Genomic DNA, 16,522 nt, shown 5'->3' on the forward strand with positions numbered 1-16,522 from the left:
AATGCAACTTACGTGATCCATAAGGGGTCCTCTGCTGGTATTATAGTGAATGTGGACTAATCATGGTGCCTTAATGCGCGCATTGTTTTTTGTTTTTTTCTTTATTTTCCCATCAACCATTCCATTAGTATCAAAGATGATCCACCACAAATAATGGCATAACAAAAGCTACCTGGAAAGGTCATTGAGAAGACTGAGCACATCTTGCAAGGCATCATTGCCAGCTGCTTGATTCCCACAGCACTCGGTCGCTCTGGCCAGATGATTGGTCAGTAAACTGGACACCTGTCGAGCCAAACCGGAATGCACTCCATCTGTTGAGCCACCTTTAAGAAATTAAAACACACAAGAAAAAAAATACTGCTAAAAAATATAATAATGGCACATCCACCTATGATAAAAAAAAAAATACCATCATTTCATCAACATTAATCGACCCCTTAACAATATTTCACTTTACCTTCCACTTTTTCCCACTCGATGCAGCGGTTAGCAAGCACCTGAAATGCAGCCCAGGCCATGGTGGCTACCTTCTGCTTTTTGGTCTGCTTCTCATTTGAACTGCACTCCCTCTGACCACTCAAGCTACATAAGCTGTCCATGAGCTGCACCAGCCCACTGCGAACTAGACACTGTTCCTCACTCCTATGTCAATAAATGCAGTAAAAAAAATATATAGTGAGTATTCTGTGAAAAGGATATGATGGGGCAACAGGAGAGCTCATAAGTCTCTTGCCTTGTGTAGGGTATTGTGCAAAGCAAGCCGATACTATTGGCACAAGCGATGGGGTAGCGAGCACACAGAGAGACTACAGACGTCATCGTCTCCCCAAAGGCCTCCTGCACCTGTTCTACCATTCCACCACAGGTCAGCTCCTCGATCCTGTATACATTTAACATGTGTACAAAAGACAGTAGGAAAAGAGAGTTGTATATTGTACAGTGCACGAGTGTTTTGTGTTGTAGCATTCTTTTCTAACCTTGGACCACCTTGCAAAACCATAGTAACAGGCCCAACAAGGTGGGTGACCCCACCCACTCTGACTGCAGCGGTGAGCAGCTCTCTCATATGGACAAGCGCCTGCTTTCGTGTGCTCCCACGGCGCCACCGTGTCTGTGCAGCAGACAGGAAACTGCTGCTTGACACCTACACAAATGATGGATATTTGTCATCGTCAGTAGAGAGGCGAAAGTAACAGAGTGGACTGTAATTAAGTTATTTACATGTACTTTACATCTGTATTTATTTTTTTGATGACTTTTTACTTTTACTCCCTACATTTTAAAACATATCTGTACTTTCTATTCAATACATTGCCATAATAGCCTAAACGGCGGTTGAGATGCTTAATTGAGAGATTGATTGGGATCTTAGTGCTGGAAAAATAGAAAGTAGTAACATGGGAAATCATGAACCAGGGACCATTAACAAATAAGACTTAACACATCCATATAGGGCTGGTGAGAAAAAAAATTCTTCCAAGGTTAAGTTGACCACAAATTATTTCTTATATGAATATTAATATTATTTATTATTAATATTGATTATCACAGTAATTGATGGAAAAAATCAATAGGATTATCAATTTATAACAACTTCATTACCGACAGCCCAGATCAACAGAACCAAGATATTTGCAATCCATGGCCTTATTTAAGGCAAAAGTTGTATATCGTTATTAAGAAATAGACTTACAGCTTGATCAGGTGTAGTGCCGATAAACGCAAAGAGCTGACCCAGTAGAACACTGTATGTTGGCTTGTCTCGGCTGTCTTCAACCGCGAGAGACTGCAGCAGTGTAAATGAGCTACTTCGATGACTAGTAGGGTGATGTCGCCTCCTGCAGAACAAAAAAGACGTTTTTTATTTATTTAGGTTTGTTTTTTTCTATAAATAAAAATAGAGAAGAAAAAAAAACCTTTGAGCAGCATGTGTAAACTCCAGATCCTGGTTAGCAATCATCTCTAAGTCAGAGGGCGCAGACATGCTGCGCAGGAAGACTGGCTGCTTCACAATGGAGATGGCAGTCTTGGCGTCTGATACAGACTTGGAAGCTGATACAAAAATTAAGAGAGAAAGAAAATCACTGTCCAACACTGGATGAATTAAATACGCAGAAATTTAGTTTACAATACAATACATAATTTAATTTGGATTAAAGAGGATGTCTACCTGGACCTGGTGTTCCAGCAGGTGTAGTGGTTAGGCTTCTGCAGTGTGGTGCGATGGTAACATGAAGCAGTAGCTCCGTACGGTTCATCAGACTCTTTACAAGTGCCTTAGTTTTAGCTAGTGTGGTGCCACTTTTAAGGTGCAAGGTGTTTACCTCGTGAAAGAACTTTTCCCTGTTGGCGCAGATATAAAAAGTGGTTATAAATTATTTTATACTGTCATAACTCAAGTGAAAGGATTACTGTATTTTAATTGACTTGCCGCAATCCAAGGACAACATTTTCCAAGTCACTAAAATCAAGGGGGACATCTTTCAGGGAGCAAAGTAGCTCAAGCTCTTTAATCTTATTCTGACGAAAAAAAAGAGGACAACATGAACATCAAATTATAGTACAGTTTGAAATACATTTTTCAGCAGGCTACCTCAAAGAAGTGGTAGTCGTGAAAGAAAGGGGTGTTGTTCTCCAGCTTTCCCTGCTGGGCCTCCTCTACCTCATTTTGCCACTTTTGCTCCAATTCTGCGACACTCTGCGTCCAACATGGAAGATAGTTAAATAATTGATGTTAACATTGAGATTAGGTGTAGTAACAGCGGAAGAAAACATGCTATACAGTATTATCAAAATATTTTGCCATTAATAACAATGCTACAATATAACGAAATGATATACATACATCAAAAACAATATATAAAAGTTTCTACAGTATGATGGAAAGAAGAGACAATTTGCACACGCAAGACCTCTCACACAAAAAAACTAAAATGATGTTCACAAAAACAACAATGTTATGAGAGAATTGCCTTTACGTTTTAGATCGAATTCAACAGAATTAAGAAATTAGTGGCGGTTTTAATCACACAATTTTGACTTGCATGTGTTCTGGATTGTCAGCAATGTCTTAAAAACAACATTTGTTTTCCAAGGTTGTTGGGACTTGATTTGTCAAAGCTTTCCTAGTCATAATGTTAAAAGGACAACATAATAAAATGTATATTAATTTGTTAAGATACGCAGTGTGGATAGTACACACTGAGATTCACATCAAATTAAAAATAAAAATAAGAAACAATTACCTGCAGCTGACGCTCCATGGCATTTATCTTTTTGAAGGTTTCAGCCATGATCTTGCAGACCAAGTCAAACTCTTCTGTGTGGTCTTCACGGTACTGGTAGTTAACAAGTGACTGCAGGCCATCCACCAAGCTGAGATGCTTTATGACACATGACACGATAACCTCCTCCATGACATCTGGCCGGATCACCTCTCTTTCAGGAATGAAACAGTTGCTCATTAAATGGTTATATTTACTGACAATAATACAATAAAGCATGTAGCTAAAATGCTATAAATCATATAAAATGTTCATTATGAAAAAAAAATTGGTATTGTTTCCATATAGTCCTTACTTAATGCTGGGCCGAAACTGTGGGCGAGCTCTTCCAGAAACCTCTCGCAACCTTCCCATGATGCCTGGAGGGAGGCGTATGCGCGGCAAGTCAAAGTAGGCGCCGGAAGTAAAACCTGGAGGCGGAATGAGTACATCGGCAGGGTAGGTGAATTCACGGTCCTCCTCGATGGTTAGAGGCAAAGGTGAAGGGCTTGGCGTGAGAGCAGGAGAGAGTGCACCGTTTGCTTCCACCTGCCACTGACACCTGAGGAAAAATAAATTTGTCAGCAGACTGTATTCTCATTTCGACACATCTCTTTCTTATCAATATGGATGGCTGCATGTGGTTAAATGACACGTGTTTTTTTCTGTTCTAATTGAAACATACTCATTTGATGAATATAGTTCAAAATAAAAATTCTAAAGTTCTTATTTGGTGCATTACCTTTGCAGCAGCTTTGAGCACAGCAAATCATGGCAGGCGTCCTCCTCTCTTGTCACTTCTGGCCCATTATATAAAATGCGTAGCATTGAACAAGCGAGCACTGACAGGCCAAGTGCCAGGTCTGCCAGGAAAGGGAGGCCTCCCGAGACATCTTCAGATGACTCCTGAAAAGATGACATTAACAAAAAATATTGTACAAGTAATAGGGCAGTCGTAGCTCATCTGTAATGAGTTTGGCTGTGCAGATGGAGGGTCAATAAATATAAAAACAGCAACAAGGTGGGTGAGAGATGTGAGAGTCTGTTTCCTGGCCACTGTCAAGGTGCCACTGAGCAAACCACAGTCCTGAGCTCCCAGCTCAAGAGGTGTAGCATTACTTTGTGGCCCTTTCGCTCTGACATTTCTCCACATGCCTGCATGTGCGCTGTTTGCTTCTGTGTTGTGTGACGTGCATTTGAATTTGAATGCAAGGTTTAATTTCCTCATGAGGAATTATGAGTATAATATATATATTTTTGAATTAGAATCAATGGGGTAGAACTACTAAATGTGAGGATTTTAACAACATGCCAAAGTTGGTGAGTTTCACCTGAGCTCGGACAGTGCAAGAAAACCCCCACATGGCTTTATCAGGAGTGTTGTGCTCTCGTCCACTTCTCATTTCAAAGGAGAAAGTCACTGTGTCACCTTCAACCTAAACAAAAGATAATACATGTATGCAGTCAAGATTAAGACTGTTGATAGTTCTCCGTATACGTGTTGCTCACAGCTTCCATTACCTTGACAAGATCTTTGGGCCATCCTGTCCCCAAAACACTGCGACTGCCATATCCCAGAGTGTTCCCCCCATATTCTGTTACTTTACGACTATTAGTGTTGGGACCAGAATAAATAACCAACTAAAAAAAAAAAGAAAGAATACACCGACTCCAATCAATCAATCAATCATTTTAACCGTGCTTTGAGAAAGCCTCGTCTAATACCTTGTCATAGTCATATTGGGAAGAGCAGCGTGAATCAAAGCGAAGGTACAAACAGCGAGCCCCTGGAATGTGCACAGTCTCCTTGAATTTATAGTTGTCTCGCACAGGATGCACAGTCTCCACCGTCTTGCCAGCAGCCCAAGGAGCAGGGATCTTCAGTCCTGTCAGGAATCCTGGCTCCTCACGTTCATCAAGAATCCTAGTAAAGGATAGGGATTTTCTCAAATAAATCTTGTTTAACAGCTGACACTTTAATAAAAGCACAGCTATTGTCCAAGCAATACTATCAGTCCGGTGGTCCTCCATAGAACGTACTTGTCCTCAACAGCAGAGGTCTTCATCCCCTGCCCTACACAGCCCCCCAAATGTGGCTCTTCTGAGAAAAGAGGAGCCTGAGTCTTTAGTAACAGAGCAGTCTGGAAGGAAAACAAAAAGTAGAACACATGTAACATTCGACTGCAGGATTTTTGGGGGAGATTTAATACAAAGATTAACTAACCTGACTGGTGTATAAAACCAACTGCACTAACTGAGGCATGAGTGCATCAGCTAGTGTGAGGGTCTGCAGGTTAGGGTGCATCAGAGAGGTCAGCAACACTGGCAATAAGTGGCCCAGCATTGTTGCCTTTGTTATCTGCTCAAGACCTTTCAACCTTTGGAAAACAAGAGCAAGGGATAACTTTGAATACTAACCAGTGAGTATGTACTATGGATAATAAAAGCAAGCTACATTACAACATTGTCCTAGTTTACTTCTAACTACTTTCATATGTGTTTAAAAAAAACAAGTGTTTTGTGAACTCAGATAACATGGTACCAATTTTAAAGGCCCATTTCTGCCGTTTGATGAAATGCAGGATAGATTATGAAGTTAATTTTTTTTTTAAATAAAATCACCTGGTTTCCTTGTCAGGGATCTCACTGTTAATGAGGGCTGTTGTCACCTGCTGCAACGTCTCCAGTGCCTCATCACACCCCACCAGGATCTTGGTTGCTAAGGAGAGAATGCTGCCTTGAAGCTCCTGAGAACGCCAGACAGAAAAGGCCCAGACTTCGGTAACTCTGCTTCCAAAATTTTGCTTCACCATCATGCTTGCATGCACTGTTTTTCTCACTTTACTTTGAACTCTATTTTTAACACACACATTAAATAACATGACAAGAGTTGCTTATTGTGTATATGTGTATCATTAACTATAATTTTAAATTAGAACTCTGCATTCTGAACTGATAAAAACTGCAGTGAGTGCAAAGAATTAGTAGAGGAAGGGGTATTTAAAGGGGATGTTTACCTGTACCTTCATTGTTTCCCCTTGTAGGGAGCTGTCACTGTCATCACTATCATCTGGACGAATAAGAACGGTGTTACTGAGAAGGTGGTTCTGAACAGCCATGAGATAGCGCAGACAAGGAGAAACCACCTATAGGGAGGAAGTGACATCTCAGACTTGAATCAGAACAAAGTAACAAAGCTTGCATTCCTGTGCAGACTGTAATGAGCATACTGGCACTGTCGAGAGCAGCTTCTGGAAGTCATCTCGAGCGACTGTCTGACATTTGGTAATGAGAAGGCAGGATTCCCGAACTACTGTCTTGAGGATACACTGCAGTAGGTCATCACTCAGCCTGTAGAAAACATTTTTTTTTTAGATTCTGAAGCATTATACACTTTCTATTTCCGATCTATTATTATTTCCGCAAGATATTTTTTGTAGATAAAGAAGTGGTAATGTGGAAGCTGCGTGGAAAATTGGTTGCTCCAGGTATGCACCGCATTCCTCAACATATAAACGCAATCGTAACACAATCCCACTGATAGGACATGTTCTGCATGTTGTTGCATCTTTTGGCATGTCCACGGCAAAATGAGTTGCATGCGCAATTTGTTTGGCACACTTTTTACACCTGATGCCCTTCCTGACAATTTTATCCAGACTACGGAAGGCAATTATCACACTGGCCGGGAATTAAACCCAAGTTATCTGGGTGAAAGGTAACAACATGACACTCTCTATAGGAAGGGTCAGAGCAGACTCTTCCTACTCAGGAGGCTGAGGTCCTTTGGCGTTCGGGGAACACTCCTCAGGAACTTCTATGACTCTGTGGTTTCATCAGTCATCTTCTATGGAGTGGTCTCCTGGGCAGGAGGCATCTCGGGCCGGGACAAAAAGAGACTGGACAAACTAGTGAGGAGGGCCAGCTCTGTCCTGGGCTGCTCCCTGGACTCTGTGGACTCAGTGGGGGGCAGGACGATGACGGCAAAATTGTCATCAATGCTGGACAACCCAGCCCACCCACTCAATGACATTCTGAGAACACTCCACAGCAACTTCAGTGATAGACTGTTACACCCTCGCTGTACCAAAGAGAGATTTCCCCGCTCCTGCCTGCCGACTGCTGTCAGACTTTTTAACAAGAACATTGGGTCAGGCCTACAAACGGGAGGGCATTAGTCCAATTGTGCAGTCCTAGGATGCAATATACACTACTACTGTACTTTCAGCCAATGGTGTACTTAAATATTGACCAATGATGTATTTTGTTTACCATTACAGTATTCTTATAACAGTACTTCTATCACTGCAGTATTTCTACCATTGCAGGACGTTCACTATTACAGTACTTTTATCATTGCAGTACTTTTACCATTGCAGTATATTTTATCATTGCAGTACTTTTTACCATTACAGTACTTTTATCATTGCAGTATTTTCTATCATGCAGTACTTTTCTATCATTTCAGTACCATTACAGTACTTTTGTCATTGCAATATTTTTATCATTGCAGTATTTTCAATCATTCAGTAGTTTTTATCATTACAGTGTTTCCCCCTCTGTATAATGGACAGGCATTAGGAGTGTTTCCTTACACTTAGATACGTTTATACTGTGTATATTTGCATGCTTTTTATGAATGTCTGCTGCTAATGTTATACATTAACGGCTACATTACGCCGCCGACTCTGTGTGATCTATATCTTTGCTGCTGTAACACCTCAAATTTCCCCATTGTGGGACCAATAAAGGACATCTTTATCTTTAAACCACCAGTGCCTTTCACATGTTCTGTATGTAAAGTTCCATATTTGAAAAGCTTAAAGACTTGTGGCTCAATGAAATGCCAACACACTCAGGAACTGCCTGATTACCACTCACCTATAGTGATCAACTTTAACATGTTTTTTTTTTTTTTTAAATAGTATTTCCATACGAGCCACTAACTAGGTCAGCTAGTAGGAGTGGGTGATACATATATCGGCCTCGATATTATGATCAGTTACTTTCATTAGGTACAATTTTGAATTATCGAATATTAGTACTGTCTCAAAAACAGACCCGTTCGGGTCTATTGATTGGCTGCAAAGAAGGAGGAAGTGATGAAATTCTTATTCAGGGAATCAGCCTGCTTAGACGGCAAAGGAACAGAAAGTAATATCTTTCATTCAGCAAATTAGTGGGCAATATTTAGTTGTGACTCAGCCAAGGTAACAAAACTTTTGTTTCAAATAGTAAGTCCACGTCCCTAGTCTGGAACTGACGTCGGTTAAAATAATATTGTAAGATGTACTGGAAAAACATCCGCTGTGAAGAACAATTCACAGACACTTCTGCACCATTCGGCAACTTTGTGACTCCAAAGCTCAACTACCACTAAAGAAAAGGTAGGTAAAGCTGAGCGACACACTCATGCAGCCCTCGCCAAGTTGTCAAACACGCTTTGTACCATTGACAAAGCAATTAACCTTTGGCAGTAAATAATTCCACAATCACATACATTATTTAATGTAAGCGGTTAAAAGTTTGTCGGATGTTCGAAGTAAGCTAAAAGTCAAACAACTTAATTCCATAAAACTTCACACCCCACATTTTAGGTACGTACTGTAGGTACAGACTATATCACGTGTAGTATGTGTCGAAAGTTTTCAGAAACTGACAAAAGATTGGTGAAACATTTTTTTAAGCCCATATCACCCACCTGTTATCAGCTGCATACCACTCACCTGTAGTGGTCATCTTCTTCACTTCCAAACCTATTTTTCTGCAGTTGGTCTGCCATACTGGTCAGGATGACATCCCGAAGCTGAGACAACCCGCTATTCCTTTCACCTGATAATCAAACAAAACATTTACACATAAAGGACACTGGCATTATGTCTACTGTAAATCATCATATTTAAGCACCTTCACTTAGAACAAGTTTCAGCAATTTGTTGAGTTCAGCCTCCCCCTGATACAAAGTATTCAGGCCTGAGCTGGAGAAAAATGAGAGAAATGTTAAAAAAAATTATTTTTTTAAAGCATGTATTATTTCTAATATCAGTCCAAGGAGTATATAATACAAAAATACAAACATATTTACCTGATGGCCAGGCACACTTCTCTCTGAATTTCAGCGCCTATCTGATCCACTGGAGCCATTAGTAGCTGCCACAAGAGCAGACCTGCCCTACGCACACTTTCTCTGTTCTGCTCTGACTGAGGATTGAAGAACTTAAATACAACCTGGAGAAAACAAACCATGTGCAAAAGATACAGTAACTTTAAAACATAAATCAAGTGAAGAAAGCATCTAAATACATCTCGGCGAAGTAACAACTAACCTGAAAGACTACCAAAACACAGCGGATGATGCTGGTATCTCCACTGACCATTGCCTTCTCCATTATGTCGCAGATGCTGCTAAAGTGACTGGCCTCGATAGGATGTTGTTTGCCCAGTAGAGCACCTAGGGGCAGGCAGTTACTGCTGGCTGCTAGCAGGTTAAGCTGGTGTACACACATGGCACCTACATGATGAAGTAGCTGATTGATCACCTCGCTCGTGTCTACCATTTCTTCTGCGAAAAGAGGTAAAACATTAAGAAAATAATACAATCATAATAATGACGGAGGGGGGGGGGGTGAGGCTTGTGATATACTAATACATGCCACAATGATATAGTGCTTAATTCCAACCTTTGGGTTCTTTTATGATATGGCTCACACCCAACCTATGGCACACATGATGAAAGGCCTGATTCCCCGGGTTACACCATTGATCTATGTAATCGCTTGAGCAAGTCCAGATCAAGTTGTTCAGTGCATCATAACATGCTCCTAAAAGGCCACACAATAAAATGGCATTTAGTTTAATTCACATTCCAACGCTCATTTGGGACAGAATTAGTGCTCACCCAGTCCTGCCACCTGAGCTCCTCTGCCAAGGGAACTGCCAGGAGCATCAATGAGGTCAGCCCGGCTGCTGAACTGCCCGTCAGCAAGGCTGAAGACTAAACTAGAGGCTAATACTGAAATAAGAAGAGGACGCTTTAGTGGAAAGCACCAAACATTTAGTTGAGATATTCTAAAAATATTAGTGACAATGATGGTGTCAATGTGCTCTTACTTTTTAGAGAGGACAGGCTGCTGGTTCCTCCAAACAGGGAGCGTGTGGCAGAGCTCCCAGATACACCCGGAGGCGGGACTAGCATCACTAAGTATGTTCCACACACATACATTGGGGTCTTCCTCAGAGTCTTCAGAGGAAGTCCACAGCTTGTGTTGACAGCTATGGAGATGAAAAACCCAGAAGGGATATGATACAAAAAATGATAAATATAATATATATTATTGAAGCAGTGAATTTAACTGGCTTTTGGATGTTAGGCCGATTAATTACCAGACTGCTCCTCTTTGACAGTGTTTGTGATGGTAGAGCCTGTGAGAGCAGCCAATGTGGCAGAATGTGAGGCCCGGAAGCGAGACATTCGACTCAAAAGAAGCTCATTCAAGCACTTGGAAGACTCGCCTTCTTTGCGAGTCAGAATAACTCTCTCCTGCAAGATGTCTGCAATACACAGCCCTGTCTGTGTCTGTATCGTGAGCAAAAGCAGAGAACCCATCAAACACTGTGCAAAATCTAAGAATCCTGCTAAAAATCACCAAATAGTGCAGAGAAATGACTCACAGAAAGGTGAAAGACATCCATGAAGACGGAGTGGCCCTTCTGGGTCTTCTCATTGAGACTGGCTGGGGACCACACCCAATATAGGTAGGTTCCATCTGAGCAGAGATGCAGTGTAGTCATGCTGCTACCCACTGGAAAGTGATGGGCTGGCATGGGGACAATCTGGCAAACCTAAAAACAGCAGCATGAACATGGGACCATGTTAGCAGTATTCATTTGTGTAGTTGCGCTAATTGTAGCTACTGAATCATACGTATTCATGTTGGCTGATTTGATGGCGCATTACCTGTAATGTGAAGGGGTCAATGACCTGGCACAGCTGATGAGGCTTGGCATCAAAGGCAGAAGGGCGGTGGAGAAGGCGACCGCTGCTGTACACCGCCCAACCAGGCTCCAACTCCTCATTTCGACAGTAAACAAATCCCCTGCACAAATACATGCAGAACTTTCATTTTGGCACTTTATGCAACTGAATCACACATCTTTGTGATAACAGCACATTTTCATTCCGTGCTGGAAATGCGTATTTTGCTAAATATATTTTTGGAAGGATGAAAACAGAAACCCTCTCATAAGATGAGGCTGCAAAACAACAAAATACTGCAAGTATTTGAGACACCTGGCCATGAACAGTCTAGGCCAAGCAGGCGATAACTCATTAAAAGACTGAAAGGTGTGTTTAACATTGAATGAGCTCATTTCTGAATGGATTGAAAATATCATTGTAAATCGGATCCAACCACATCATGTACTAAATTATGCAGGGGGGCACAGTGCCTTGTTATCCCACCAACTAATCAATCAAAGCCATTCCGACAAGACATGACTCCAAGCAACCAGATATCTATTTAGGAAAATACAGGAAAGAATGCAGACATTATTGGAATCAATGAGATGACCAATATATTTAGCATCTTACTCTTTTTTTAGGATGCTATAGAGTAAAGGCAAGTGTTCTATTACCTCAGCGTCCCATGTAAGCCAGAGCCAAGCTTGCTAAGTCCTCTCCCAGACGAGTTAGTGGTGTACAGATAGAGCCCGTCAGTGGCCAAACAGCGCCCCAGGTCGGTGTCTGTGAGAAATTGGACCAAAAGAATTACAAGGTGGGAAAGGACATGTGTTAAGGATTGTTCAACAAGTGTTTTGTTGTTAATAAAGTTCTAAAAAAAAAAATTACAGGGAGGTCACGATGAAAAGGAGGATCAATACACTGAAATAAGATACTAGCTGCTTTAGACCAGTTGCACAACTATACTGCCAGCAGAGATGCGGGTAAAGACGACGAGATAGAGATGCATTGTTATGTTTTCAAGTGCCATAAAGGCAAAACTGTTGCTAGGGATATAGTACAGCCCTGATCAACTTCTATTGCTCTGTGAAATCACCTTATCGATTTCTTAGTGAGTCATCACAGTCTTGTCTGTATTTCACCCTTAACACCCTGCTGAATATATATTAACTGAATGCCTCCCCCGTAGCCATGTTCAGTTGTTGGTAAAAACAGTTGACAGCTAAAACCACTGAATTTGCCACAAAAATAATGAGTGTAATAATAATAATAATAATTTAATCAGGTATTTTACCTTTATTTTCAGCTCCTCCAGCAGAGTTATCAGGTGTGGGTAGCATATCCTCAAAACCCCACGACACACTGTGTTTCCCCCCAAGCAGGCATGATGAAGAGCCCGGCCCTCCTTCCAAAAGTAAAAGTCTGAAGCAAGAATGAAAGTTACTCCCGTAGAGGGCAAAGTCACTAATACAGTTGATTATACGGTGAATCAACAACAAAGTGTTACCTGTACAGGACATCTGACACTGGGAGCTGGCCCAGATCCGATTGTTTCTGCAGTAGGTGCACTGTGTGGATGAAGGTCTTTAGAGATCCCCTGGAAAACAGTTTGCCAAATTATTCCAAAGAACATAATAATAATAATGTTACATTTCCATTACAATGCCACAAATTGGTTCATAATGTAGACATATCACAATGTGTAATACTGCAGAGCGTAATGAACAATGCATTTGAGCATTTTAGTGCTGTGGCACATTCCCTGTCCTTTGAGCAATAAAGCAATCTGTATTCACAGCAAATATCTGTGCACTGAGAAGAGATAGTTTTCTGATAGTGATACCAATTACAATGTGATTATGGCTGAAATTATTGCAAATAAATTGCATTTGTCCAACATGACAACACGGTGACATCACCTTCCAAATGGCAAATTTACTCAAATGGATGGACGGTTCCTGACAACAAAGAGCTGACGGTCCAATAAAGGCTGAACAAAAAGTAGAGGGTTCTGGTTTTGACAAGTCAAGATCAGTTGTCACTAGCAGAAGCTGAAGCAGTGGTCCGACTGATGCACACAACACTGACGTGACAAGCTGCGATATAAAACACCTTGTGCAAAACGATTCATTTTATATTTCATATTATACAGGACTACAGAGCCTCACAGTTCACACGCCTTGACAAGTTGAAGGCTCAATGACATAAAACAGGATTTTCTTTAAAAAGGAGTACTCAAACCACATGGGAAGAAGATATATCAGAACCAACTGGTATATCCACAAACAGTACGGCACATCCAAATATTGTATCAAGCACCTCTGTGCGTATCTCTGCATAACTGTTTCACAGACAGGCAAATTAAATGCAAATCAGACATAACTTGTTGGAAATGGGAACTACTTAATAGACTAGCTTTCAGTATGTCAGCAAAACTGTGCAAATATTATCCATTAATTCTAACTTGAGAATTATGCAAACAGTCAAAATATTTACACACGGGTGAGACGGGTTTCCATGGTTAGCCTAAATTAAATCGGTTTGCGTTTTTGCATGTGCAGGAATCAAACTGACTGGAGATAAAAAGTCGACACACCCATGCTCAAATGCTAGTTTTTTGCGTTAAAAATTAACCAAGATAAATTGTTAAAAACTTTTTCCACTGTTAATATGACATAAAATAACTAATTAACATTCAAACCCATGTTAATTGGTATTCAGCACACATCTGCCACCACCTAAACGGCCTCTGATAAAACCCAACTATAGTTCAGCCGTTCTAGTAGGCTTTTCCTGACATCTGTACAGGCACGTAACAGCACAAGCAATGTTCCTTCAAAATGCATTCACAGCATCTGTGGGATATCATTGTTTAAATGTATCAGGCAGGAGAAGGGGACACAATATTTTTAAACCATTAAACATGAAACACAGTGAAGACAGTCATCACCAAGTGAAGAAAATATGGCAAACTAGTGACATGGCAAAGAAGTGGAAGTCCTTTCAAAATTGCAATGTGAGCTATCAGGTAGGGTGGAAAGTTGGAAAAGCCTTATCTTACCAACACCAGCTCTATTTTACAAGATTACACATACGATCTCCAAAATATGTCATGGTTACGGTCCTATGAAAAACAAAGGCTTTTTGGTTGTAATTAAAAAAGCTGTGTTTGTGCGAACATAATTCACAACCAAAAAATAAAAACACCATCGCTACAGTGAAGCACAGTGCTGACGGCATTATGTTCTTATGTTCTGAGGCGTTTACTTTGGAGCTGGATCCATAGTTAAGGTGGAGGGAATTATGAAAAGCTCAAAATACCAGTCAGTATTAGCACAAACACTTCAGGGTTGTGCCAGAACGCTGACGCTCAAGAGGAACCTCATCTTTCAGCAAGACAATGAATGACCCAAACAACACATCCTATTCAAGTCCTACCAAAAAAAGAGTGAGTAAGTGCTGTGATAAAAGAAAATATTCCGCAACAAAGCATGAGTTTGAGGATTGTATATTTCTGGAAATGACTTTTTTTTCTCACAGAAAAGATATATTTTTTTTAACTTAACTGAGTTTGGCAGATTATCGGTTTATATTAATAGGGATTTGTTTTTAATGATTTAGCTTGTTAATATGTTAAATATTGGAATCATCTTGAAGAGGGTGGATAGATAGCGTCACAGTATGGCATATATTGTGCATGTTGCTTGCTGCATGCTTTAATTCTTTTAAGAAGATGCACAGAGTGCATTTTGGTAAGTAAGTATTATGAAGGCAAGTAAGTTTTGTTGAGCTGCGTGTGTGCTGGGCTCACCTGGCACAGGCAAGTGCAACGAGTGCAGCAGCAGCATTTTCCCGATGTCTGGGAGTGCGAAGAATCTGCATTTGGGTCGCCTTTTGCATTTGGACGGACTCCTGAGCACCATCTTCCAACCAGGAGCAGAGTAGCCCCTCCAAGCCATTCAGGCAGTCGGCAGGCTCTTTGCTGAGGCTGAGCGGCTGGCAGTCCCGGAGACAGGTCAGCAGCACCTCCGCGGTGACGCCACAGAGCGCCGGGTCACTGCGGGTCTGTGACTGTAGAAGGGGGAAGACCAGCAGCAGGCCAACACGGGAGGTAAAGGGAGCCTGCTCGGGCTGCTGGAGCAGACCTTGTCTTTTGAGCAAAGCCAAGGTCTCCTCATCAGCACCCCCAGTCCCTTCTCGCTCCTGTTGTTCCTCCAGGGCCAGCTGCCGCTGTGCCCCCCACAGGCCACGCAGAGCATTGAGTCGGTATTCCAGCAGGCGGGCATAAGCGTTACTCTGATTTCCACAGACTGCACGTAAACGCTCGGCCAGCTCGACTGGGTTCTTCGTCTCGAACGTCAGAATCTGGAATGGAGAGTGGTGGACGATGAGAACAGGAAAAGTAAATTATTTCCCACAAAAAAAAAAAAACTAACCCAACAAACAACGGGATACGGCCTAGTTTAAATGCAAAAAAGTCCTCAAGGAGACAACAACTTAGTGGGCTAACTGGATGACAAAATGTTTTTCCAATGAAAAAAGAATGGACATTTTGAAAACAATCAAGGGAAAGGCACGATCATGTCTATACTTCTGTGCTCTAGGAAATAATAGTCAGACAAACCACAGTGAAACAACGTGCATCACGTGCACTTAAGCAGCATTTCAGCAATCGATTAGAATGTGAAGCCTATGAACGAAGGACTAGGGGGAAAAAACTATTATTGCATTGAGTAAGCACAATTTGTATTGATTGCATTTCGCTAACTCTACTAATGTTACGGTAAAAGTCTTTAACTGGAGGCCGGGCCCTCTGTGCCTTGTTCTAAGAAATACTGCTGCTGCCAGATGGAACGCAGTCAGCATCACAACACAATCCAAAACAGTTCTGAATGTCTAGAGCTGAGCGCATACAAGGTTGGAAATGGGGGACAATGGATAAAAACAGAAAGAACTGCAACTTTATTCAAAAAGGGATCTCCTGTTCTGCTCCATATGGGATACCTCCATCCCATATGGAGATATGTCATAATTCTAATGTGGATATTAATGGAATGATTATATAACACTTGGTAGCCTGTTTGAAGTGCCGTGATTATGATGCTTATGTGATCACTAAGGCTGAGCCGCCACTCACGGCTAAAAACATACCACAGCGTGTGCAGGTTGTCATATTAAACCGTCCTTTTCTACATCAGCCCACCAACCTACATCAATTGCCCAAATCAAAAAATCTGACAACTACATTCATCTTCACCCCTAAAATATGTCCGGACCCCAGTAGAAATGTCGGCAC

At 41.4% G+C, this 16,522-nt stretch overlaps 1 protein-coding gene across 4 annotated transcripts in view; it reads right to left on the bottom strand.

The window, feature by feature from the left end:
- The window catches only part of hectd4 (HECT domain containing E3 ubiquitin protein ligase 4), a 38,961-nt gene that overhangs the window by 19,790 nt on the left and 2,649 nt on the right, over positions 1–16,522 (bottom strand). For 2 of the 4 annotated variants that reach the window (XM_088298698.1, XM_088298668.1), the window contains exons 2-35: positions 15,038–15,591; positions 12,734–12,823; positions 12,521–12,648; positions 11,901–12,009; positions 11,224–11,362; positions 10,938–11,108; positions 10,650–10,842; positions 10,377–10,538; positions 10,165–10,278; positions 9,947–10,087; positions 9,593–9,828; positions 9,352–9,494; positions 9,174–9,244; positions 8,993–9,098; positions 6,497–6,617; positions 6,284–6,412; positions 5,889–6,013; positions 5,491–5,644; positions 5,307–5,407; positions 4,992–5,190; positions 4,788–4,907; positions 4,598–4,702; positions 4,009–4,172; positions 3,583–3,828; positions 3,249–3,441; positions 2,597–2,701; positions 2,435–2,523; positions 2,174–2,346; positions 1,920–2,055; positions 1,697–1,841; positions 981–1,147; positions 737–883; positions 461–645; positions 173–326 (exon numbers count right to left, since the gene is read on the bottom strand). In XM_088298698.1, coding sequence (XP_088154824.1) covers positions 173–326; positions 461–645; positions 737–883; positions 981–1,147; positions 1,697–1,841; positions 1,920–2,055; positions 2,174–2,346; positions 2,435–2,523; positions 2,597–2,701; positions 3,249–3,441; positions 3,583–3,828; positions 4,009–4,172; positions 4,598–4,702; positions 4,788–4,907; positions 4,992–5,190; positions 5,307–5,407; positions 5,491–5,644; positions 5,889–6,013; positions 6,284–6,412; positions 6,497–6,617; positions 8,993–9,098; positions 9,174–9,244; positions 9,352–9,494; positions 9,593–9,828; positions 9,947–10,087; positions 10,165–10,278; positions 10,377–10,538; positions 10,650–10,842; positions 10,938–11,108; positions 11,224–11,362; positions 11,901–12,009; positions 12,521–12,648; positions 12,734–12,823; positions 15,038–15,591 — 5,315 coding nt within the window. The remainder of the gene's footprint in view (positions 1–172; positions 327–460; positions 646–736; positions 884–980; positions 1,148–1,696; positions 1,842–1,919; positions 2,056–2,173; positions 2,347–2,434; positions 2,524–2,596; positions 2,702–3,248; positions 3,442–3,582; positions 3,829–4,008; positions 4,173–4,597; positions 4,703–4,787; positions 4,908–4,991; positions 5,191–5,306; positions 5,408–5,490; positions 5,645–5,888; positions 6,014–6,283; positions 6,413–6,496; positions 6,618–8,992; positions 9,099–9,173; positions 9,245–9,351; positions 9,495–9,592; positions 9,829–9,946; positions 10,088–10,164; positions 10,279–10,376; positions 10,539–10,649; positions 10,843–10,937; positions 11,109–11,223; positions 11,363–11,900; positions 12,010–12,520; positions 12,649–12,733; positions 12,824–15,037; positions 15,592–16,522) is intronic. The other 2 variants (XM_088298678.1, XM_088298688.1) reach the window with 2 other exon arrangements.

The sequence above is a fragment of the Idiotropiscis lumnitzeri genome, chromosome 1 (genome assembly GCF_059441095.1).
Source record: "Idiotropiscis lumnitzeri isolate Australia: NSW breed Sydney's pygmy pipehorse chromosome 1, RoL_Ilum_1.0, whole genome shotgun sequence".
NCBI classification, from domain to species: domain Eukaryota; kingdom Metazoa; phylum Chordata; class Actinopteri; order Syngnathiformes; family Syngnathidae; genus Idiotropiscis; species Idiotropiscis lumnitzeri.